This window comes from Pleurodeles waltl, chromosome 12 (assembly GCF_031143425.1).
Source record: "Pleurodeles waltl isolate 20211129_DDA chromosome 12, aPleWal1.hap1.20221129, whole genome shotgun sequence".
Lineage (NCBI taxonomy): Eukaryota > Metazoa > Chordata > Amphibia > Caudata > Salamandridae > Pleurodeles > Pleurodeles waltl.
Window position 1 is genome coordinate 273,837,943 of NC_090451.1, and position 23,710 is coordinate 273,861,652.

General features: G+C 42.8%; 1 protein-coding gene across 1 annotated transcript in view; it reads right to left on the reverse strand.

The window, feature by feature from the left end:
• Positions 1-23,710, reverse strand: part of OGFOD1 (2-oxoglutarate and iron dependent oxygenase domain containing 1) — a 236,901-nt gene that overhangs the window by 91,707 nt on the left and 121,484 nt on the right. Inside the window, exon 8 of the mRNA XM_069215834.1 lies at positions 17,801-17,914. Coding sequence (XP_069071935.1) covers positions 17,801-17,914 — 114 coding nt within the window. The remainder of the gene's footprint in view (positions 1-17,800; positions 17,915-23,710) is intronic.

Consider the following 23,710-nt stretch of genomic DNA (forward strand, 5'->3'; position numbering starts at 1 on the left):
CCCTTCGTACATCTATTTTGTGAGCCCTTCAGACACCTAGTGTGTGCAGGCTCTTTCAGCGTGTCTCTTCGGCTTTTGAAAGAAAGCTGGCAGTTGTATATCCTGGTTAACATGGGAGTGTGACAACACATATCCTATCCTCATGGATTTGTAGAAAGAGTTCTAGAGTGGCAAGCGCTTGTAGTTCACAGACTCCAAGTACAGAAGTGATGGCCACAGAAAAGGCTGTTTTGAGTTCAGATTTGTGCGTGGGTTTAAGTGGCTGTCATCAGTTCCACATTGGTGTTGCAGTAGCCCTTTGTGGAGCTACTTTTTTTGTTCTCTCCAGGAATCTAATTCCAATTGGTAGGGTGAAGCTGTTCTCCAGGAGTCCTCTGGTGTAGGCAGCTACCTGAACTTTGAGTGGTGCACAAGTAAAGCTGTCATCCAGCAGGTGATTTAGATATGGTTGAGCAGTCCTGCTGTCTGTCCTCTTACCCATGATTTCTTGCTTTGTGCACCAGTGGATATAGCTTTTCCATTTGGCAGTGTATTACTTGTGTTTACTTAATTTTCTGGTCTACTTACCATTGGGGGAAGTGGAGGTGGCTGTAAACTATGTGCTCAGGAGCCTGACTGATGGCTCCAGGTGACAGATCTGCCTTCCTTGCACTGGGATGAGGACCATTGGCAGAGGTATCTTTCTTCAGCTGTCATATTTCCTCTAGGTCCAAGTACCAAGCTTGCCTGGTCCACTGTGGGACTATTAAGGTAAGAGTCATGTCTGAGTGTTTAAATCTGTCTGTTACCATTGGTGTCATGGGAATCTGTAGAAGGCATATGCAAATGTCCCTAATCAGTTTATTAACAGGACATTCCCCTTGGACCACTGGCGTTATCTGGATGCGAAGTTTTGGCATTTTCCACTCTCGGACTTCCAAACAGATCTATGTCCAGGGTAACATCTGTGGAAAAGGTTTTCTAGAGTTTTAATATTCTAGATCCCTCTCAAGGTCTGCTTGACCTATGTGCTTAGAAGTGTTGGACACCTGGTAGGTGTATCACCGCCTTTGTGGTCATTCTCTGAATCTGTCAACTCTATGCTATGTGTCCTGCACTTGCTCTGACAGGTGGTAAGATTTTGTCCTCCCTAGGCTGTCGAGGTGGAACATGGTAATTGTGTTGCCAGTCAGCACAGGTTCTTCCCCTTTACATGTGCAAGGAAGATATTCTGTGCAAGGTAAACAGTCTTTAGTTCCCAAAGATTATAATGTCTCACAGCCCCTGCTGGGCTCCAAAGGCCCCTGATTTTGAGTTTCCCCATGTGCGCCCCCCATCCTGTGTGGTATGTGTCTGGGATGAATTGGTTGCTTAAAAGGTCTCCCCACGGAAACACGTTCCGTCTCCCACCCCGAATTGTTTCTGTGACTATCACTAGATTCTTCCAACTCTCGTGGCTTGTTACATCTGGTGTGCATCCATTCCTGAATAGGATGAATGTGTAGTTTTGCCTGGGAGCGGAGGCAGAAGCAGGAGCAGGATGCTACCATACCCATTACCTACATTACTGTCCTCACTTTCAGAGACGATCCTTCTTGTATAGGCAAGCTTGGTCTGTCAGCACCTTGACTTTCCTGGGTACTGGAGGCCCTTGTTGTTCTTTAGTTGAGTGTCACCCCAAGTAATACCTTTTCTTCTTCTCCTGATTGTGAGGGTGACTTCTCCGAGAACACTGAGAATACCAGTTAGTGCAGTGTCTCCAACACAGCCTGTGTGTTCTGTTGCCATTGGCACCTTAAATTAGTCTTTACTAGTTTGTCGTCAAGGTATGGGTAGACATGAATGCCCAGTGTTCCTGAGGTATGCGGCCACTGCTGCTAGGTGTTCTGTGAACCCCCTTGCTGGGAATTTTAGACTGAAAGGGAGCCCTTTTAACTGGCAGTGTACCTATCTTGAATTTGAGGTATTGTCTGTGTCTTTGATTCATTGTGATGTGCAGGTAGGCGTCCTTCGGATCTACTGTTATCATGTAGCCGTAGCTTTAGAAGTGAAACTACCTCTTGCAATGTTGTCATTCTGACACACTGAGTTGGTATGAACTTGTTTAGGTATCGGAGATCCAAGACTGGCCTTAGGGTTTTATCCTGTTTTGTACTAGGAAACAGGAGTAAACCCACTTTCTGAAATTCTTTGGGGATTGGCGGAGGACTCTTTCTATGGCTCGTTTTTTGATGAGCTAATTTACCTCTTTCTCCAGGTCTCCAGGAGTTAGTCCTTCGTTACCACCAAGGGAGAGATCACAAAGGAGGCCTTTTCATAAGTCTGCTGCAGTAGACATGTTGTAAAATATTTATTATCAGTATGTCTGAAGTGGCTGACCCCCATTCCTGGAGGAATCCTCTATTCCGCCCTGCACTTGTGTTCTGTGTTGGGGGCATGACTTCTGGAAGCCCCTTTTTCACTGTCCCTCCTACTCTTATGGGATGCCTTCTTTCTCTTGCTCTCCTTTGAAAGGGTTTCCTCATAGGGTATTACTGACAGGGCACAGCACAAGCTGTTTTTCTTAATAGCTAAACCCTTGTAGTTGAGGGACTGCATGGTGCTTGAACCCTCTGCTTGGTAATCTTCTGGCTGGCATATTTCCCTGCTTGAAGGACCCATGGAATTGCAAGGCTTCCACTACATTTTCTGTCTCATTGTCTTTCTTGATTCTCTGTAGTGCCTTGGCTACAACCAGACCAAAGACAGAATTCCACGTGAAGGGCATATTAATGCACAAGGCTTGTACCTCTTTCTTGATCCCCAACACTTTCTGCCAGGTATGTCTCCTGATGGTTGTCCCAGTGCACATCTGCCTGCTGGCCGTCTCTGCTGCTTTGAGGGCCAACTTGAGACAGGTGTTGCAGATGGTCTTATTTTCCTGTATTACCATCTTGACTCTTTTCTTGTACTCCCCAGGGAGATGCAGCATGTGGCCTTCAAACTCATCTCACTGCTGGTGGCAACAGTAGTTGAGAAGGGCGTTGGAATTGGCAATTTTCCATTGGGTTAATGCACATCTCTCCATCCTTTTCCCCACCAACTCCATCCATTTGATCTGTCTGGTGAGGGCCCCTTTGAGGTAGGGGTGTTACCTCTTCCTCGCTGTTGCATAATGATGGAGTCCACAGCTGCGAACGCCCTTTGATGTAAATGGGGCCCTGCGAGGAGTGCTTGTATTTTTTCCTCAACCTGTGGAGTCAAAGACTTCAATGAGGATGGCTCATGAAAGGTCTCTCTTCCCTGGTCAGGTATGCTCATTAACACAGAGAGGTGTACGTTTCTCTTTTGTGAGGGCATTGTGCCTCTAGTCAGAAACAGTAACCTTCCTTTTCCTTCTAGAGTTGCACCCCTTAGGTGTCCGTCCCCCACCTCTTGACCAGCATGATATAGATCAGTAGGCCATTTGGTAGGACAGGCCTTGAAGAACAGGTATTGAGGTCTTCTTTGGGAAATGATGGTCAAGGTCTTGCCATACCTCCTCCTGCTGTTTCTGTCCCGTAGAAAAATAATTTGTCTTCCTCTTTTTGGTGAGGTTCCAGCATTAAGGGAGGCTCAATCTCCAGTTGTTCCTCTTCTCCTGCTTTTGGATCAGAGGGTTTTGGAGGTATATGAAAACCCTTCAAGAACTCCTCAAAGTCCTTCTTCCTCTGAATGAGTGCTGCCATTTCAGCTTTGAGACAATTCTTCTTCCGCTCACCCTCAAGTGCCTATAGTTAGGTGTTGGATGACTGTGGCTCCTTGGCTTTTGTTCCCTTTCCTTCGCCCTCTCTTAAACGCCTCCCAGCGTCAAGAGGTTTTCCGAAGGTCTGGTACCATTGATGCTCTTGTGCTTGGGCCATGATGTATTCTTTTGGTTTCGCTGTCCTTTGTTGTTGAGGTGTTCTTCAAGAGAGGCTTTGAGTAGAAGCATTTTAACGGTTTTGTTACCTTCTTCTGTTTCTTGTGGTCTGCTTTCTGCACAGCTTTCCCTGTGGCCTCCAGTCTCTTGATGTCAATTACACCATCCTCTTCTTCAAGCTCTCCCATTGTGCCAATTTGGTGTCTTCAAAGCTTCCCTCTTCCTCACCCCTGGATAACTCCCAACACCTTCAGGATGTGCTGTTTCTTCTGGGTGTTGACCATGGCGCAGTGCGCCCAGCAGTGTCTCTGCCTCTCCTTAACTGTCTTAGGTTGAAACACTGTATTGGCCTCTCAGTTCTCAGCACTATGGTCTTTTGGGAGACACAGATGTGCAAGTTACTTACCTTCAATAATGCTCTTTCTGATGGATACTCAAACCGCAGATCCCTCCTCTTGTGAATACTTCCTAGTGCCAGACTGGATGCAAAGAATATTTTCAGAAATTCCCTTGCATTTCAGGAGATGGAATCATTCAACACCTCGTCAGGTCCATCAAGCCCCAGATGTGGCATCAGGACCCTTACGTAGCTGCCATCTCCAAGCACGGACATCAGTCTCTATTTCATACCTATCTGCGCCATCAGAAGCAGAACTTCCAATAATCAGATTGTGCCAGTGTACAGATCTCTGGAATGGAATCTTATAAGTATGGACTAGCTGAGTCCATTCTGCAGGACAGGCGAGGTGGGTGGGTCAGTAAGGAATCTGCAGTTAGATAAACTGCAAACCACATAGAGCATTACTGAAGGTAAGTAACTTGCTCTTTTGATGGATACTGCTAACTGCATATTCCTCACTTTATGAATAGATACCAAAGCAGTACCTTTCTAGGTGGTGGATCTGTGGATTGGCTCAGACCAGGAAATCCTGCAAGACAAATGGGCAAAATGCCCTCCCTGCTGGACCCAGCTCTTCAGGCAGTAGTGCTTCATATATATGTCCTGTCGGACAAAAGGGCAAAATGCCGCCCTGCTGGACCTGGCTCTCTAGGCAGTGGTGCTTCATGAAAGTGTGGAAAGATGCCCAGGTAGCAGCCCGGCAAATGGTCAAGGATTGTAACACAGTGGTAGCAGCTGTTGGTCTGGTAGGCTGAGCATGTAGGCCTTCTGAAGTCTGTCTCTTGGCAAGTCCATAACGGATCTTTATACACAAGACAATCTATCTAGATGATTCTTTTTTTAACAGCGTTGTCCTTTTTCACACCCGAGAACTGAGAAACCTACAAAGAGATGATCAGCCACGCAATGTTGTTTGGTGCGATTGATGTGAAAGCTTACGGCCCTCTTTGAGTCAAGGTGATGGAATCTTTTTTCCGCTTTCGGAACAAAAAAACAAAAAAAAAAGGCAGGCTGATATGCTGTCCAATGTAGAAAGGCATGACAGTCTTAGGGCGAAATGTCTCTCATTCTGAGGAAAAGCTTGTCCAGAACGAAGGTGGCGTACAGCTAGTAATCAGATGCCTGTAATTCACTCATGACGAGCTGACGTGGTTGCTACAATGAATGTCGTCTTCAAAGTAAGTAGGCATGGAGAATACCTATTTATTTGTTCAACCAGGACACATGCAAGGAACCAAATTAATATCTCACTGGGGCATCAAAAATTGAACATATGGGTTAACCCTATCAATAAACACATCACAACATGCGATTTGAATAAAGATAGTTGATCAGGTAAACACAGGAAAGCTGAATGGTCTGACAGATCGAATTTAACTCTTGCCTTCAGACCCCAGTGAGGTGAGCATGAGGTACAGAGTGGGAGTGTTGCTTTGAGGAAAGTGTGACTACGAGCACACACCCCTCCCGGAGGAGCTATGATATGAGAATCCAAATACTACCGAATATCAATGACGGACACCATAAACGATAGGTATCATCTAATGACACCACATTAGTAAGGTGAACTGCACCATATCGCAGAGCATGTATTATTTATGCTTTCATTAGAGGTAGTCAAACAAGGAGTGGCACCAGGGAGTCCACCTTGGTCCTGAAGAGGAGCCTAGGGGTAAGGCTCCAAAACATGTAGGCTAGGAAGTCAGGTACATTACATCCCCCACTTCCGCAGCCCCTTTTTAATCATACCACCTCCAAGAGATCTATTAAATCATTGGAATTATTAGGAGACAGATATTTTTAACTAAACCAAGACCCCACCACTCCTATCCCTCCTGTGATTCACATTGACAAGACTACATCAGTGCTCCCACGTATCCTGTAGGTCATAGCACATCCGCTCCGTAGCGGAACAGGAAGAAACCGAATGATGAAGCATGCTACCAAGGGGTAAACCTGGTGGGTGAGGGTTTTTCTAACCGGAAAATCCTTTGTCCTATCCATCATATGGTAGTTCTTTTAGATGGGCGTCTTTTGCAATGTTATATAGGCTATATGGAGGACAGACCCAGCCCCACAACCTCCTTCTCCCTCTTTGTTTTTCAAACAATATGTCAGACAACTGTGCCTGAAAAGGCTGGGTATTTCGGGATGAACACTAGACAACAAACTTCTCCCAGTATTCCACATAGACTGTTTTAGTGAAGAAGGTGTTTGGCTGCCAGGATGACACCCACTACTTTGAGAGGGAGGGTATAGGATCCTGCCAAGATGCTGCAATAGGAGGTCCTCCTGAAGAGTAGCCTGACCAGAAGACATACGCTCGCTGAGTCTGGAAACACTAGGATAACTTGAACCTGGTCTTTGCGGATCTTCGGCAGAACTCTCGGCAAGAGTGGTAGGGGTGGAAAGGCATACAGGAGTCCAATGTAAGTGAAAGAATCCCCCAAGCAAGAGCAGTCTTCGGAACTCCCAAAGCATTTGAACACTATGCGTTTTCTGCGGTGGCATAAAAATTACGCCAGGGTTATACCCATTGCTTGAGGACTCCCGGTCCTGCATTTCGTGATGCGCTGGGCAAAGTCATTCAGTTTGTTTGGCATTTAAAAATCCTACCAGGTGTTGTATGACCAAGGAAATGCCCTGACAATTCAGACACTTCCAAATGAGGAAATCCTCCTAGCACAGGAACTACAATCCCACTCTATCCTTTTCATTGTAGTATAAGGTTGTGTTGTCAATAGTAACCTGCACTATTAACCTTTGAAGTATGGAAGAAAAACTTTCAGTGGCAAGGGTATCACCCGTAGCTCTAACAAGTTGCTGTGGAGACAGGATTCTGCCAGAGACAAGAGTCCTCTGTTCTCCAACTCTCCCAGTTGACCTCCTCAACTCAGTAATGTTATAACCGTTAGCTCTGAATGGGGTAGGCAGAAGGGTCTGCCAACAGTTGAACTGCAGTATAGCCGTCACCATTACAGGTGTTTTGCAGTCTCCTCCAACAACTGAATGTAACCTGACAGGTTTTCCTGGTGCAGAGCCCACTGGGACTTTAAATCCCACTGCAAAGCCTGCATGTACCACCTGGCACAACCACAATGTAGGAGGCCAAGAAGCGTCAGAGCCGCTCTCACTGAGACCCGAGCTGTAAATGAAGATCATAGGTTGAATGTCTTAGAATCGCTGAGGCAGAGGGAAGGCTTGGAAAGGTATAATGTCCAGTATCACTCCAATGAAAGGGAGCCAGGTGTGACTTCTGCAAATCGATGGAAAGACACGAGGATGCCAACAGGTTGGCTGGGGTCTGGAGGTGGTTGAGGCTAGCCCAATTTCTGGAGCCATCGAGGTACAGGAAGACTGGTATTCCCAAATTCTGCAGATGGGCAGCGACCACCACCATCACTTTCTTGAATACCTGAGGTGCAATGGTAAGGTGAGCACTGAGAACTGAAAGTACTTGTGGTCTACCTGAAACCCCAGGTAGCATTTGTGGGTTTACACAGTGAGAATCTGGAAATACACATCCTGCAGATTCAAAGCCATCATCTAGTCACCTGTAATTCAGGGCCTGCAACACTTGGGCCAGGGTGAGCATTTTGAACTTGTCCTTCCAGAGGAAGAAGTTCAGAGAATGAAAATCAAGGTTAGGGTTTTCGGGCACCAGAAAGTAACTGGAATAGCAACAAGTCCTCATTTCTGATGGCGGTATCAGCTCTATGGCTCCCTTGATCAAGAGAACTTGAACTGCTGCTAGAAGTAGGGACAAATGGTCCTCAGGGAGACACTGTGTTGTAGGAAGCATATAGGTGGGTGGGTTGGTCAAAAAGAGAAAGGAGAAGCCATTCTGGACAATTTGAAACACCCTCTGGTCTGATGTGATCCTTCTCCACCCCAGGAGGTAAAAAGTGATGTGACCTACTGGGCAATCATCCTCTGATGAGGGAAAATTAAATTGGTTTTGCAACGCCTGTCGAGAGAGGGGTGGGTATTCGGGCAGTTCGCTGCCCTTGTGCCTCCACGGCTTGACTCTTTCTGGATGGGTAGTTGGGAATGCATTTGGACTTAATTTATTTGTGGAGGCTTGTGCCACAAGGCTCTCTGGAGTAGGGTGCTGAAGGGGGAAGACAGCATCCCCCAGAGTAGTAAATGTGTGGAGACTACCTTAGGGCCCAAAGTTGCTCCAGAGGGATCTGATCAAGTACCAAATATTCTGTCAAGCGACTCCTTCATAATGTGGAGTTGTTCCAGTGTTGCAAATTGACCCATGGTAGCCGAGGCACACTGACGAGAGCCGGTTCTCAGGACAGATACCAAGGTTGCAGCTTAGAAAGACCTGCAGCATCATGGGTGGCAGGATGATAAGAGGACCATGTTTCGACTTCTTCTATTTCCTGGATTTCTTCGACTTAACCAAGGAGCTTGACTTAGAAGATGAAGGATTTCAAGAGTGGCCTTGGGAGCAATCCCCGACTGAGACTGGGCCTTCTTCACTTTCTGATGGTGTTCTGCGACAGTCTTCAATGGCCTTCGGGTTCTTTTTCAAGCACTTGTTGCGTGGCTTCATGTTTGGAGCCCACACACCAGAGACAGACCTTGTAGGGGTTCGTCACAGACATCTGTTCGTGACAGATGTTTTCGGATCAGACATGTCCCCTGCAAAACAGGAGGAAACGTTGGTGTGAAAACATCAGTGAGGCCTGACAGAATACGAGGGAGCAAGCTCTGAATCCCTGTCAGAAAGCACAGAAAGAAAGGAACTGACGTCAGCACGCAGAGGCGGTGGCTATGGTAACGGTCTGGATATCACATCCAGGGTGAGATGGACCAGACATGAAACAACACAATGCCACTTAACGATGCACCCGGGAGCTGCTGCAAACATTTTCCAGATACTGTCTGGAACCTGGGGATATTCACAAGGTGAGGAACCTGCAGTTAGAAGTATCCATCAGAATGCAAACAAGTGAAGCTCTTTCTGCACAAATTTGCAGGGACGCTCAGGGCAGAATTTAAAGGAAATACTGTTCATCTCCTGTCACTGCTCAACTCCCTGCATTCTCCACCAATGTGCCCCTGGTCTGACAAGTTCCCCATCGGTGCTAAGAAAGGTCCCCCTTCAAGTGGTCTATGGTGGTATTTGGGAGGTATAAAATCACTTATTGGTTATTTCCTAGATGTCCCACTAATTGTGATTCTCTCAGAGCTCTTCTGCTTTGGTTCCAGACCCAATGGCATAAACAAGAATCTAAAGATAGTAATTATGCAAAGGAAAGAGAGAGAGAGAGAAAGAAAGAAGCCAATTCCACACTTCATCCACTAGATGGGGGAATAATGCACAGCATACGAATCCAGAAAAGATTCAAACTGCAAAATTATCTGTTTTAGTGGTAAATGTGGGAGGGACAGAGGAGAGTGGCTAGAAAATGAGGAATAAGGGAGTAGTACTGAGGCATTAAGGGAAGGTTATGGATGGGTTTAGGGGTAATAAGGCATTAAGGGAAGGTTCTGGACATGCACCCACCCACAAAACAGTAAGCCCATTGCTATTCACAAACTGCGCTCCTATAGTTACTATAGCCAAAAGGGGCCCAAAACAGTTGCAAATGTGCTCCGGCTGAGAGCTGTAGTAAGTTCAGTACCACACACGGCCACTCACAGGTAGTGGAGCACCTCCCCAAAGAACATAATGGAGGTAGGGACTTAATTAAATGCACTTATTTAAATCTGAAAATATAAATACATTAAAATTCTTGCTAAAGAAATTCTAAAACTCTTTAGTTTGTTAACATATTTTATTATTTTTATTTCAAAATAAAAGTAACATGTTTTGTTAAATAATTAAATTATTGATTATATACATCTTTTTAAGAATTTTAACAATTGTTATATATATATAATAAAATATTTTTTTTTTCCAGTAGGGTTTTTTTTTTTAATATAACCTTAGAAAAAATATTTTCATTTAATTTATTCATAATGTTTTTATAATTTAAAATTAAGCTAATGCTGTAACTTATATTGGTCTGCATTTAAAATAAATATTGAAAATTGATTTAACTTATTTCACAAAAAATATTTTCAATTTTCTAAAAATGCTTAAACCTTTCTCTGTACTTTAGCATAGAGGGGGCTCCACCCTGTTGGCAACAATTTCTGCCTATGTGTTAAACGTTACAAGTAGTAACTTTACCCATATAAATTGGGCTCCACCCCCATGTCTCCAGAGGGTGGAGACGTGTGAGTCTACACTTCTGAGTAATGTTCCACTTGGAAATGGTGAATAGCCCAAAGTACCAAAGGTACACGTAAGTAAATCTACACATATAATTCCACCTTTGTGAACAGCTGACTACGTTCTTTGTAAGCAAATCAAGGTTTCTCACCTTTATCTTGGCCACCATTCATGAAACAATGGTCTCTTGAAAATAGACATTATCCCATGGCCAAAGAAAGTTCTGAAAATGAATGCAGAGCATTTTGGAATTCCATCAGTATTTAATGGGTAGTACTGTCTCTAGTGGCTGCTGAACTGCTACATTACAAAGATGACTTGCCATTAATTTGTAACTGGGTCAAGAGAAGAGCATTGACCTGGCATTTCAAGAACCCCAAAATGGTCTGTTGCGGAAGAAGCAAAAACATGGATGAATGTGCTTATGGATTTGGGTGAGAACACAAGGGCTGGGATTACAACCCTCCTTACTGACACCCATTGGATACCAGTAAGCTAGATACATCATTTTAAGGCAGTCTGGCATACAAGGTCATCTGTGCTAAGACATGTAAATTCTACAGACCATATAAAGTCCAGAGCGCAAGCAAGGTAGCACTACAAAACGGGGCTGAACTGAATGAGTCTAGAACATCTTTTTTTCTGTACAGGGCTTAACACTACTGAAGCACGGCACAGTTGGTCTCTTTCTTATGAACAATTAGTATGTCTGGTAAATGACAGTAGTCCAACTTATCACTGCTTCTTTATTGCAGTCCGACAGCACAGCAGTAAGGAGTGTAAGGCAAACGCTTAGGTTTCTTTCTCTTGAGATATAGATCTCTTAATAGGTCTGGAAGGATGGTGTTTCAGATCTTACCAGAACAGTCTCTTGACAACCAAGCATGTACCTTAGTAGAAGAACTTCAGGGAGTTGTAATAATCCATGACAATAAAGGAATACAACTACCTCAGCAACTCTGCAATCCAGGTCAACAGACACCAATGTGTTTGAAACATGTGGCAATAGTGGGACAGTGCATGAAAACGTGAGACAAATTTTTACAAATTTAAAGAAATAAAGAAATCGAGCACTGGATCAAAATAGAGTGCTGAAAGGTGTGGATCCCCTCCTCGTGGATCTGCATCCGCTGTTCACTTCACCCTCAACTGCAGTTACAGTATTGGAGCCTGTAGGTGTCAGTACATGGTTAGTAATAATTTCACATGCTATTTCATCTGGCTGTCATAGTTACTGGCTATTGACTACCAGGTAAAATTAACTTGGGAAATGGAAGACATAAGATCATCCACAACTGAACCAATTTCTAAGGGGAGTAGGCATATAAATAACCAGCTACTGTAGTTGCAAAGTTGCAATATGCACAAACACCTTTCCCTATTGGTTATAATTTAAATCATATAGCAAGTGATGATCTTGTTGAAGGAAACACAAAATAAGTGATACTCAAATGGAATCTGACTAAGATTATTATGGTACAGTTTTTTTCAGCCATAGTAATAAGGCCCCAGAAAGGTAATGGTACATTGATGATATTTTTATGAAACATAATTGTAAATACATGATTAAATACAATTGTTAATAGTCTGAAACAGCTAAGCAACATTGTGACTGAAACAGAAGGTCCTTCCCAGTCTTGAATGTTTTTTTATGGTTTGTAAGTCTGTTGGGATGGGAATGCTTCCTGCATGGTATACAGTTGTATCCCTAACCAACTACAGGTTATCTGCTGTTTCACTTTTTGGATTTCTGCCATGGCCTCAAGCTAATCTAGCATGTGCATGAAGGTCTAGGCCTACTATTGACAAAAGTCTTGTCCTGGAGTTGTCCTAGACCTGGAGAGGAGCAGCAAGAGAGCCCTCAACAGTCAAGGGATTACTCTCCCTGTCACAGGTTCATGCATGTAGTGCAGTGGCAGTAGCATACCATGTTCTGTAGTGATCATGGCGTGGGCAGAACATTTTATCTGCGTCACAAGAGTGGAAGCCTTCCATTGACGGTCAAGTGCTGAAGGAGTTGTGCTTGGCCCAGTTGCAGAGCCATAGCAGGTAATGGCCTGGGACAGGGGAGGTAAAGGACCTCAGCCACCATGGTTGTGGCCCAGTAGCCACTGCTTGCCACATGCCCCCCCCTCCATATGGGGAACAACAACGAAAGACATGATCAATCATTTTTTAATGGAGCTTTCTTACTATAGGAACGTGTTTAGTTCCATCAAAATGGCTCTTTGTGACTGGATAAGATGAAAGAAAGAAAAAACAAAATCAAGACATTCTATTCTGGTACATTTCTTTATGCCCTATTAACCATAAGCACATGTATCAACACAAACTCCTCAGCAAAATAACACAAATATAACTTCACAAACAAGCAGGTAAGTGAATTCATGCACTCAACCTCGGCACATGATACGAGCCATTAACATTTATCCAGTTAACTCGAGTTGTCCTCGGCTCTCTATGTGACCTTTTATGTACAAGAAGCACTTAGATTAAAAGGTAGTTCAAAGTTGGTTTAAAGTAAGCTTTCAAGCTTGGGGATGAAAAGTTAGAGCCAGTGAATAGTTAAGTTGTAAATGTCTTGTAAATTTCTGCCTCTAGTGATTAACCTTGGTCCTAGCGCTGAGATCCCAATGGATGTAAGTGTGTGGTGAGTGATAATCATGCGATGTTTGATGAATGAGTGAATCAGACTGGCACTGACCTCCGGATTCGATTTTGGGAAATAATGCCTGTTCTTCTATACAAGATGGAAGTTACTTTCCCAGACAGACTAAGAGTATTACTAACATTCTAGAGACTGGAAGGAGGAAACCTAGTCACTGAACTGGGGAAAGAGGAGACAGGTTCCCTGTTAGAAATTCAATTAGAACCTTTGATGAAAAGGGCTGCTTATTGGACTTACTGGAGACTGCTATTTAGTGAATGGTGAGAGTTACAGGTAGGACTGCATTACCTACTGTCAGGTTGTAAAAGGTTTTTGGAAAAAGGCGAGCCTTTTGTCTCTCTTCCTAATCACGGTCAGGTGTGAATCTGGTAATAAAGTACTCTGTACCTCTGCTGTGGGTGCTCCAGCCTGGCAACGACCCTCCTTGGAAGAGCATCACTCAAGATACATGATGAGCGTGGAAGACAAACTGAGAAGGAGAGATGAAAAGATGAAGAGAAGTGACTCAAACTGGTTTCGAAAAGACACAGTGAGAATACACATCTCCTGTCTGCTGTATCTGTATAAGAATGAAAAGCTGCAGACTCATTAGTTACTTCACTTCCAAGTTCTCTCTGATCAAAAAGGGGGTGCTCCACAGAGTACCCAGAGAAAAGTACTGCACAACTAGAGCCAGTGTCTAACAGTAAGCTTCTCAAGGGAAGGGAACATCACCTACAATCTGATCTGGAGGAAGAACTGCTTTCCCTGTCCTGAAATGTGGATAAAATCACTAGACCGGAGCAAGAGTTTTGAGGATCTGAAAAAGAGTTTGTGACAAACCCCATTATTCTCTCTAGGCATTAAAGGGAGGCGCCAGTCACACCTGATTTAGATGTATCCTAGCTGGGTCACAAAAAGCTCCCTTTAAGCCATCAAAACAGTCTGCCTTGTCCATGGAGAAAGGAGGATCAAAACAAAGGGAAAACAACATAATCCCAATTAAAATGAATGACAATGTCCAACGTCTAATTTCAAATGAAAACTGCAATAAATTAAAATTATCATCTGTTGAGGAAAATCAAATTGCATTTTACTCATGCAGCGACAATTGTTCTCTAATGTTCTGCTCTCAGGTGAGGTTTCAATACTCACACCAGGGTTCAAACCTGAAGCGGGAACACATGTTGCAAATGTCCAGGAAAATCAGTGCCTTCCCACTCCATTGCCGAAGGAAAGATCAACCCAGCTAAATCATCCACAGAGAGGATGTTTACTGACAGACTTGAGAAACCAAAATTATGGATGATATGAATGAAGGGGAGGATTAACAATGTCCAGTAGATCCCTAACAAACACTTGTTTTATGGTGCTAACATGTATTTTTGTAGGACTTATGAGAATGGTTTACTAGGGTGGAGGGTGCCTTTAGAAGTTGAAAAGAAATGTGGTAAGTGGAGCAGACACACTGGTCTTGGACTGTAGTGTCGTGGTGAGAGGCCCGCCTGGTGGGAAAGTATGGAACTGATTGGATGTGTACTGCCTGCTTGTCAATGGGGTATGTCAACAGATAAAGAGCTTATCCAGCACCAAAATCCTTGTTTGTGCACTCGGGGCTTCATGTACAAAGTGTTTTGTTGTTGTAAATCCTGAGATTCACAAAAATACTGGGATATTTGGTTGGAAACACATTTGTAAAATGCATCTAAGCCTCTTTAGGAGGAACGTTTTTCTGGTTTGTAAAAGGATTTTGCGTTCAATTACGAATCACAAGTAAGAGATGTCACAAAAGAAGGACTCCACTTCAAATTAAATGGAATGGATCATTGTGACCCCAACTGGGGTGGGCTGATAACAGATTCACAAAGGCAGCTGTTCCCGGGAGATGGTCTTGAAAGGGGTGGGGTGAGTTGCTAGTGGGGCGAAAGAAGGCAACAGTACAGAGGACTGCTACCTAATCCCTCAATATATTCCGGAAGAGAAAACATTTTTTTTAAACTGCTTTTTTCCCTTTAATGGACACAGGCTGTTTAGAAAAATAATTATGCTTCCCACTTGGGAATGTAAATACAGGGAAGGTCTGCCCTCCCAATATGATGCACAATTTCACCTATTAGTACCATGGTCAGATCACAAATTGCATTCGTATTCACCTGTGGCAGCCAGTAAATTTAAGGGGTGGCAGGACACCTTTTCCCCCCCCCCAAAAACTTAATTAAAAAAAAAAAACACACACACACACACAGACACACACTTAGCTTCAGCTCTGCCTCGGAGGTCCCAGGAGGGTTAGGACTGCTGACCTGCTGCCTTCCCTTGAGGGAAGGCAGCAGTCACAACTTCGTCACAGAGTGGGATGGGATCAGAGAGACTGCTGACCCCACCCCACTCTGTGTTGACGTGTCACTGATCGACACTCACCCTGTGCGCTTCAGGGCTAAAACCCCGCCCAGGTAGGAGTCAATGGGGGATGCTTCCCCTCGTCACCTAGGGGGAGGGCCTCGAGGCACCTTTGCTGAGCTGATGAGGTCACGCCCATAGGCGCAAATTGTGCATGTCTAGCTCCTGGCTGCCTGATATGAAAGTGAAGAGTGTCTGTCAGGCTGACCTTTACTCAGCCTAACAGGCACTCTTTATGAGGGGCAAAAGGTGAAGGTGCGTGGCCCCTCAGTCCCAATGGACGGGCCTCTGCTGGTATTAACAAATCCATTGGTGAGCTATTGCAGATCTCTGACTGAAGAATACAGTAGACTTTTAGGTGTCTGTTTGGAGTTTGTTGGAAAACACAAAAAACACCAAGCAGTGTTCTCTGTCGATGTGGCACTAGAACAGGACTGATGGTTTAAGGTGGATAAAAGGGAGGATAGAATAACTAAAAGCTTAGGAAACACAGGCTTGAGAAGACTTCATTTCAAATAGTGCTTAAACAGTTCTGGACATTTGCAAAGGTGTATTTCTTAGTACAGTGACACTCATCAAATGATATTCGAAAAGAAGAAAAAATATATAATCAAAACAACTTGCTAAAAATGTATTTGCTGATTAAAATAAAATGTATGTGTATGTAAAGCCTGCTTGCAGAAAACATTTCAACACTGCAACCTATAAGTTTAAAGAGAAAACAGTTACAAATTAAGGTAAGCTTTTTACCCATGCATGAGGTTAAAAATCTAAAGGCTGAATAACAAGGGAGCACCTGCAAATTTGTTGAGAGTTTGAGGCACTTGTGGCACCAGTGACACAATGTTGTAGTGCTGTTAATATAGGCTAGTGAACCTCTCTGTCAAGATGGCTGCAACCTCCTGCTGCGGAAGGCTAGAGGCAGAGTGGCAGAAGAGTGAGGGGAAATAAAGTGGAGACTGAGGTTTCACGAAAAGGATACTCAGCAATCAGGAAACACAGAGAAATTGGAGCTTGGTCTTGGACCTTACAACATGATGGTAACCAGACTGGGACAGTCTTCATTGGGATAGAGGATACCTGCAGTCCCAGGGCCCAGACAGATAGCCCTTTCAGAAACCGACCAGTACAATAGGTGGCACATTCGGCAGTTGGTGCGGGGTGGCACTGAGGTACAGGAGGGACAGCAGATGCACCAGAAAGCGTGGTGGCACCTGTGAGCATATAGTCGGGATTTTATCCCCCAACAACCCTCCAGATGGCAAACTGGCTTTCAGAACGCATGTGGTGGGCTCTAAATACTCCATCTATTCCACTCATGCTCCCTAAAGAAAAGTCCTCGATCTGCCTTCCTCTGTTGAGAGGGAAGATAGATGGGGATCATATCTCTGTTGTCTTGCCCTCTGAACTCATGGTGGGCAACTGCTGGCATCTCACAACTGACATAGGAACAGTGTTGGATCAAAGAAGGCAGCTAAAGTTGGTCACTAAAGCTGCAGCTATGAAGAAAGACAAAATGATGCATGATCCAAGATTCACAACTTCCCAAACTTGAGTTTGGCTGCCCTGAGATGTACAACTTTGCAGGCTACCAAAACTGAGCGTTTGACACCTGGGTAGAGAGCCTGTTATTGTATGTGGAGTGACTGAGGGCATGCAAGGGGGCAAGGTCTTTAGGTTTTCAGACCCAGACGCCCACAGGATCATAGATTATCTCCATCAAGGAGAGCTGTGTTGGGCTGGGGTAGAGCTGATAGATTATAGTGAGTGAAGCAGGTGTAGTAAATTCAAAGATTAGTGCTGATGCATTCCTGGTTACATGTTATTGTGCTGCATATTATATAAACAAAATAATAATTCAGAGATTGACAGCGATTAAGTTTTTGATCCTTATAATTATATTTCATGTTTGCCTCTAACCAGCAAACCAGACCATGGGACCTCTCAACAGAAGTAGAACAGAGTTCAAACTGTCGCGATTACAATATTCATAAATAGTGATCTGGGTTCATGTATTTCTTCCAAGAGAAAGTGAGATTGTACTAACGGTTGATAGTGGTCTGTGCTCTGTAGTAAACTGTATAAATGACTTATGCCTAAATGTAAAAACTACAGCATTAGAAGAAAGTGTGCCAGAAGGGACAGTTCAGTAACTTGATGGAAATCTGCAATCAGATTACGCACAAAAGCATACCTTTGAAGTTCTGTCATCACTTTATTAGATTGAATAAAACACTGTAGAAGCTTCACTGAAAAGCATACCTTAAGGAAATCTTTCAAGAGAATCTCTGAACTTTCTTCAAACTCCTCTTGAACTCGTGCCTGAGATTCCATATCCAAATAGGTTGGATTGATCCACTCTAACAGAATTTCATGCTGAAGAGGGAAAATATTAGAAAATTAAAGTAAATGTGATGCATATTATAGCCAAAATGGGATTCCACACTCTAGCTACTGAAACATTTTGGATACACATTCAAAATACAAAATCTTACTTTGAAATATTCATTTCCCTTCTTCAGTCTCACCCTAGGAAACTGTGCCTTTCCTCAATTTTGCTCTAGCCACAACCCAAGCTACAATTACCCATTTTTTCTGAGAAAGAAAAATGACTTTGCATGCCACAACCATTGATAACTGTCAGTACTAAGCTGACTTCTTGTGTTTCACATGAGCTTGCGCCACCCTCTATAGTAAGATAAACAGCTGGAAACCTAGGCAGTTCACTTTGCTCTATCATTGCGCCAAAATTATTCTCTGCTGTTTAGCCCCTTGTGTAGGCATGGAATTTTTATTAGACTTTGTTAGATTTGTGGACAAGGTGTGTGGGAACCAAAACCTTACCCATTTCTACTTTCTAGCACTTTTTTTTTGTTAAAGCAAATCTTCACAAACCTAAAAACGTTTCTCCATTTCCAATGATCAGAACACACTCGTTCAGCAAACCAGTCCATCAAATAAAGGCCAAGGTTTGTATTTTTTGCGGTTTTTGTTTGAAGGGCAGCAAACAACAGATGCCATCTTAACAGACAGCCAAGGTCAAAGAAGCTGAACCTAAAACCTCTTGGTGGGTTTTGCATACACGTAGAACAAGCAACAAACAAAGCCAGCGTCTGCTGGGCTGATTCATGCAAACCACTATAATTAGAAGTGCCTGACATGTGCACTATATTCTCCTTTTTTATGCAATTTTAAAATATAGCTCTCGATAGAGAGATTTTTTCCAAAGTATTTTTGTCCATTAAAAAGTGGTACTGCTTAGGAGTAAAACCTCAATTTCAGAGCACAAATAAATCAAAATCAGCTTAACCTTCAAACAGACCATCAACAATATATATATATATATATATATATATATATATATATATATATATATCAAAACAAATCCCTTTCAGGGTTAGAGTGACGCATAAATTATGCAAAAAAGAGAATAGAGAACTCTGGGTAGTTCCCAAGTTTAGGTGGAGAGCAGCTCTAGTAAGGAGCACCCTGCAACACCAGCGACACTCTAGATTTGCTCACCTCAAATGTCTGTTTATCTAGCAAAGTATTTAAGCATTGGATCAGCACAGTGCTATCCATGCCGAGCTAGATAGTGACAAAGTCTTTTGCCATTTATACAGCAAAGTCTTTAAGCGTAGGTTTGACACAGTATCAACCTTGCCGAGCTGTAAAATGACAAAAGCCACGTGTTTCGCTCTCATTAGAGCTCATCAGAGAGGTTTAGCTTTGTCCAGACACAAGCTGCTCTCCACCTAAACTTGGGAACTACCCAGAGTTCTCTATTCTCTTTTTTGCATATATATATATATATATATATATATATATATATATATATATATATATATATATATATATATATATATATCACCACCTTCATAGGACAAAATACCTGGAGAGTTTGCTTTAAGTGTTACACGTTGAAGTATTTTCTGAAATAACATTTGTCACTAGAAATTACTTTAAAAATACTCCCTTCTCCTAGCTCTTGTAACTTTGCCCTACTGAAACATTTCCTGTCAATAGGTTACAAGAAGGCAACGCGTTTATTATTTTTTTTTTCAGTTTAGTTATAGGATATACATAATGGCAAGTACCATTGAAAAACTGCACAGAATCCTCACTAGCACAGAAACTATTTTAACTATTTATCCATTTAATTAATTTGTTTGGAGATTATTTTTAAGAGTACATGGAGACAAGTCATATCGCTCACATACAATATGAACCCCACCCACATATCAGTTTTGTCTTTCTGTCTCGTGGTGTCATTTCCAATTGATAGGATTGGCTCAACAGTTTGTTTTTCAGTAATTACTGTCCTGGCATAGGATGGGCTATCCAGGGCTTCGGGCCTTCTCTTATAAGAATGTATCCTTGTGTTTCAGTCTTTTAAACTTGCATTTACAGGTTGTCTTTCTAGTGTCTGAACTTAGGTATACTTTGTGGCTCACTGATGTACATACTGTGGGCACGTTTTTAAAAAAAAATGCTTTCTGAACAGTGAAAAGAAGTCTGAGTGGGCTTTTCGCGTCCACCATGAACTAGTAGAGTGTTGTTAGCATAATTAGTGCACAAACACATTTCATCCAGTTTAAGACTAGCTAGCTGCCTTTAAATTCGTTTTTTCCAAGCCCTGTGTTGTGCATCCTTGAGAGTATAAAGTCTCCGTTTCTGTGTTGAGCAGGTGTTTATTTAATGTGCATATTCATTTCAGTGCTCTGCATTACCTCGCACCTAGTGCCGCTTCACAGTCCAAAAGGTCAAGCTAATTAAATTCATATGCCAAGGCCAGGTATGCTAAGAATGACTGCCTCTTGGTGTACCTTTGAGTCTCGATGTAAGCTATCTGTTTGGTTAACTGTCGGGCTCATTTAATCTTTAGAAGAGGGGATGATTGTGGATGTCACTGGGAGCTGAAGAGTTGATGTGTTTAATACCTCAACATTTATTGAGTGACTGAGGTCCTTGCTGTTTGGGCTAACTTTGAATTTCAGTTCTCTGTGCATTCAATCTTTTTTCCCCAAACCACTAATATTGTTATAATCACTGAACTTTAGTTTAGTTGGTGTGTGTGCGTGTGTGTATATATATATATATATATATATATATATATATTCCACAAGTTATTGTTGGGTTTGGTGATGCTATGACTCTAGTCAGGTCAGTGTTGGCTACTGTGGTTGAGTTGCTATCTGTTTACATACTACCAGATTCTTTTGTGGCTGTACTCTATTTCTCTGCCTGCTTCGACTTTCAGTAAGTGTTTATTAGGGTACAAATCTTCCCTCAAGAGGTGCCTCTTACAATTAAAGCAAACTGCACAGTTGTTGAGTGTCAAAAACCCGTCAAACTGCAGCCTTTCAGTGGACGTCTTTCCTCCAATTAGATCTCCATCAATACTTTGTGACCCATTGTCAAAGTCCTCTGGATTACGGGCTTCACCTCTACAATAAGGTGCGGTCTCACTTTACTGGCATATACAAGTTTAAAGGCCCACTCAGGCAGGAGCCTTGATCTCAGCCATTTAGAAGTACCCCTGCAGTGTGCTGCTGCTCGCGAGTCTCCTCTCGCCAGCCTCAATTCTATAATTAACCTTCATCTGTTATCCAGTGGTAGGCTGCATCTCTTCGCAATGCCGGTCCAGACTCCTACATAGAAGATCACCTAATCTTATGGCGGATGGAGGTAGGGGAGTGGAGGGGGTAATATTACTGTCTTATTAATCTCGTTTTGTAGGTTAGAGATGCAGACTGGCTCAGTTAAGTTTGCAACTTCCATGTCAATCGCAATGGTTTCCCCCAGTAAAACCGGGTAGCTTTGATAGATTCACAGTGGCCCACTCCCATGTGGAGTGTTACCTTTCTTTATTTCTCCTGTCACTCAAAGCTGATGCCATCAGAAATAGCATCCCAAAGTCAAAAGAGCATCCGCCATAATGTCTACAAAATGTTACCAGCAGATTAGCAATGTTCCACAGTGTTCCTATGGGCTTTCCAACATAAAAGGTGTGTGAACGTGATACTCAGACATTTATATTGGTCAATAATTTCTAATGTTGTTCGACCTAGGAACAAACAATTATTAACCAGATTGCTCCAAAAATTACATCCTTGGTCTTCTCCAGTTGGGTGAATTGTGTTGTTAATAAGCTTAATGGTGAAAATCACCTCCAAATTTCCCCTTCCCCTCACCAAAAATGGGTAAACAGCCTCTGCTAATATTTAATACTGACTTTATTTGAATTTTGAGAGTAGGTGAGTAGTCAGGAGAAGCTTGAATGTGATGGGATTAAAAGAAAAAGTAGGCTTGAATGTGAAAGGAAATAGGTGTTTCCGTTTCACTGTCCCAGTAATATTTCCAGCACTATTCTTGAGTACCCAGAGATCTCAAATGCGGTCAGACTATCTTAAAAAAAAAGTGTTGTCCTTTTGTCCCTGGAACCAGCAAGAATGACATATTACTGTGCAGCTCACTGAACTGCAGTGTGCCTCCTTTTTAAACATTTATTTTTCACAAGTAGCAACCTCTAAACATCATGAATTACTTTAGAAAGGTTGATCAACACAAACAAATCAAGGCAGATACATCTGAACAACAGAGGATACAGGTTTTTACCCCCAGAAGTAACAAGAAATAGCACCAAGAAATTCGCTGCATCCATAATTTGAATTTATAGACAAAGGTGACTACTTGGAGCCCTTGAAAGATTGAGTGGTAACCGTAAGGAGCCCTCTACTGAATTCTGCTTAACCCAGACATTTCTGCTGAAGGTTTTGCTTATTTACTTTCTTCTTTACTGTCCTAAGGATTCTGACAGATGTTCCAATTCAGCACAATTGTTTAAAGGTCGAAATTTTGACCATCAACATTACAATGCTTTTAATGCATGACTGGTTCGGACATTAAGAACTGCATCGTTGTAGATTCGCAACTTAAACCAAGGTGTACATTGTGCAGCCAGGCTTTATCTGTTATGACTGATAAAGACATTTTGTTATTTGTACTTTCACTCTGGGTTTCACTTGTTACAGGCACTGTGCTGACCATCACCTTACCCTGTTTGTGGCTACTAGCCATACCTGTAATAAGACAATATACACTCCCACTCTGGAGACTTTTTTTTTTTTTTTTAAGAACAAATGTGATTAGATTTTTGTACACATGTAAGACATTTAGAAATCCAGAAGAACCTGAGATCAGCTGAAAGCATGATTTCAAGCATGTGTTAATACCAGCAAACATAAAGATAGAACAATAAGAGAAACAACTTGCGCAGGCCAAACACCTCCCCCCCCCCAACAAACACACACACAATCTCTGGAGACTTTTGATTTCAATCTATGTGTGTCTGTGTGTTTCATTCAAACTTTGCAATGTAACTGAATTATGCACGTAAGGTAAAGGATACAGCTACATATGATTTTGAAGACTGGATATTTATCAATCCAACAGAACCACTTATTTGCTTGTGTATTGCAGCCAATCACAGGTTAAGTGGAAACCCTGAGGGCACCAGTAATGAAGATAAACTAGCGGGACCTGGGAGTTGCAGATAGACGAAGATAACCTCAGGCAAACTAAAACAGCAGTTAATCTACAGCATAAGGCGGAGATCACAGGAGTAGCAAGTGAGGTTCTATGGGAAGGCCCTTCAGGTTCTGAACACTCGGGACAATGCACTGTCTTTATACTTCTGTCCAAACAGCTGTAGACTTCTTTACAGCAGTCCTAGAATTTGCTCCTGACTTGAGCAGCATCCAATATTTGTGCCCCTGGCCCAACTGTTCGTGGTGGCTGAGACACCAAATTTCCACTTAAAGTCACAGATGAGCTGATATTCTGGCGTAATGGACCAACTTACATCCCACAATAGTATCAGTGGATGTCAGGCAAACTGGCTACCCAGAAGTTGTGCAGCATTTGAAGATTTGGAGGGATCTCATCCCCATCAAGGGCATCTCATTTCAGTTGCAGCTCAGTCCATAGTGTACAGTAACCCATAATGATCAACCTCTCTTGTTCCATGGTGATGACAGTACCTTAGTAAAGCAGCCAGCCTTTCAACCAGAGCTTGACCTCGCTGTAAAGATTGGGTAAATAGGAGATTCCTTTTGTTCAGCCAATAACAGTGCTCAAACCCTTGGTTGCAACCTTTGCTAAGGAGTATCT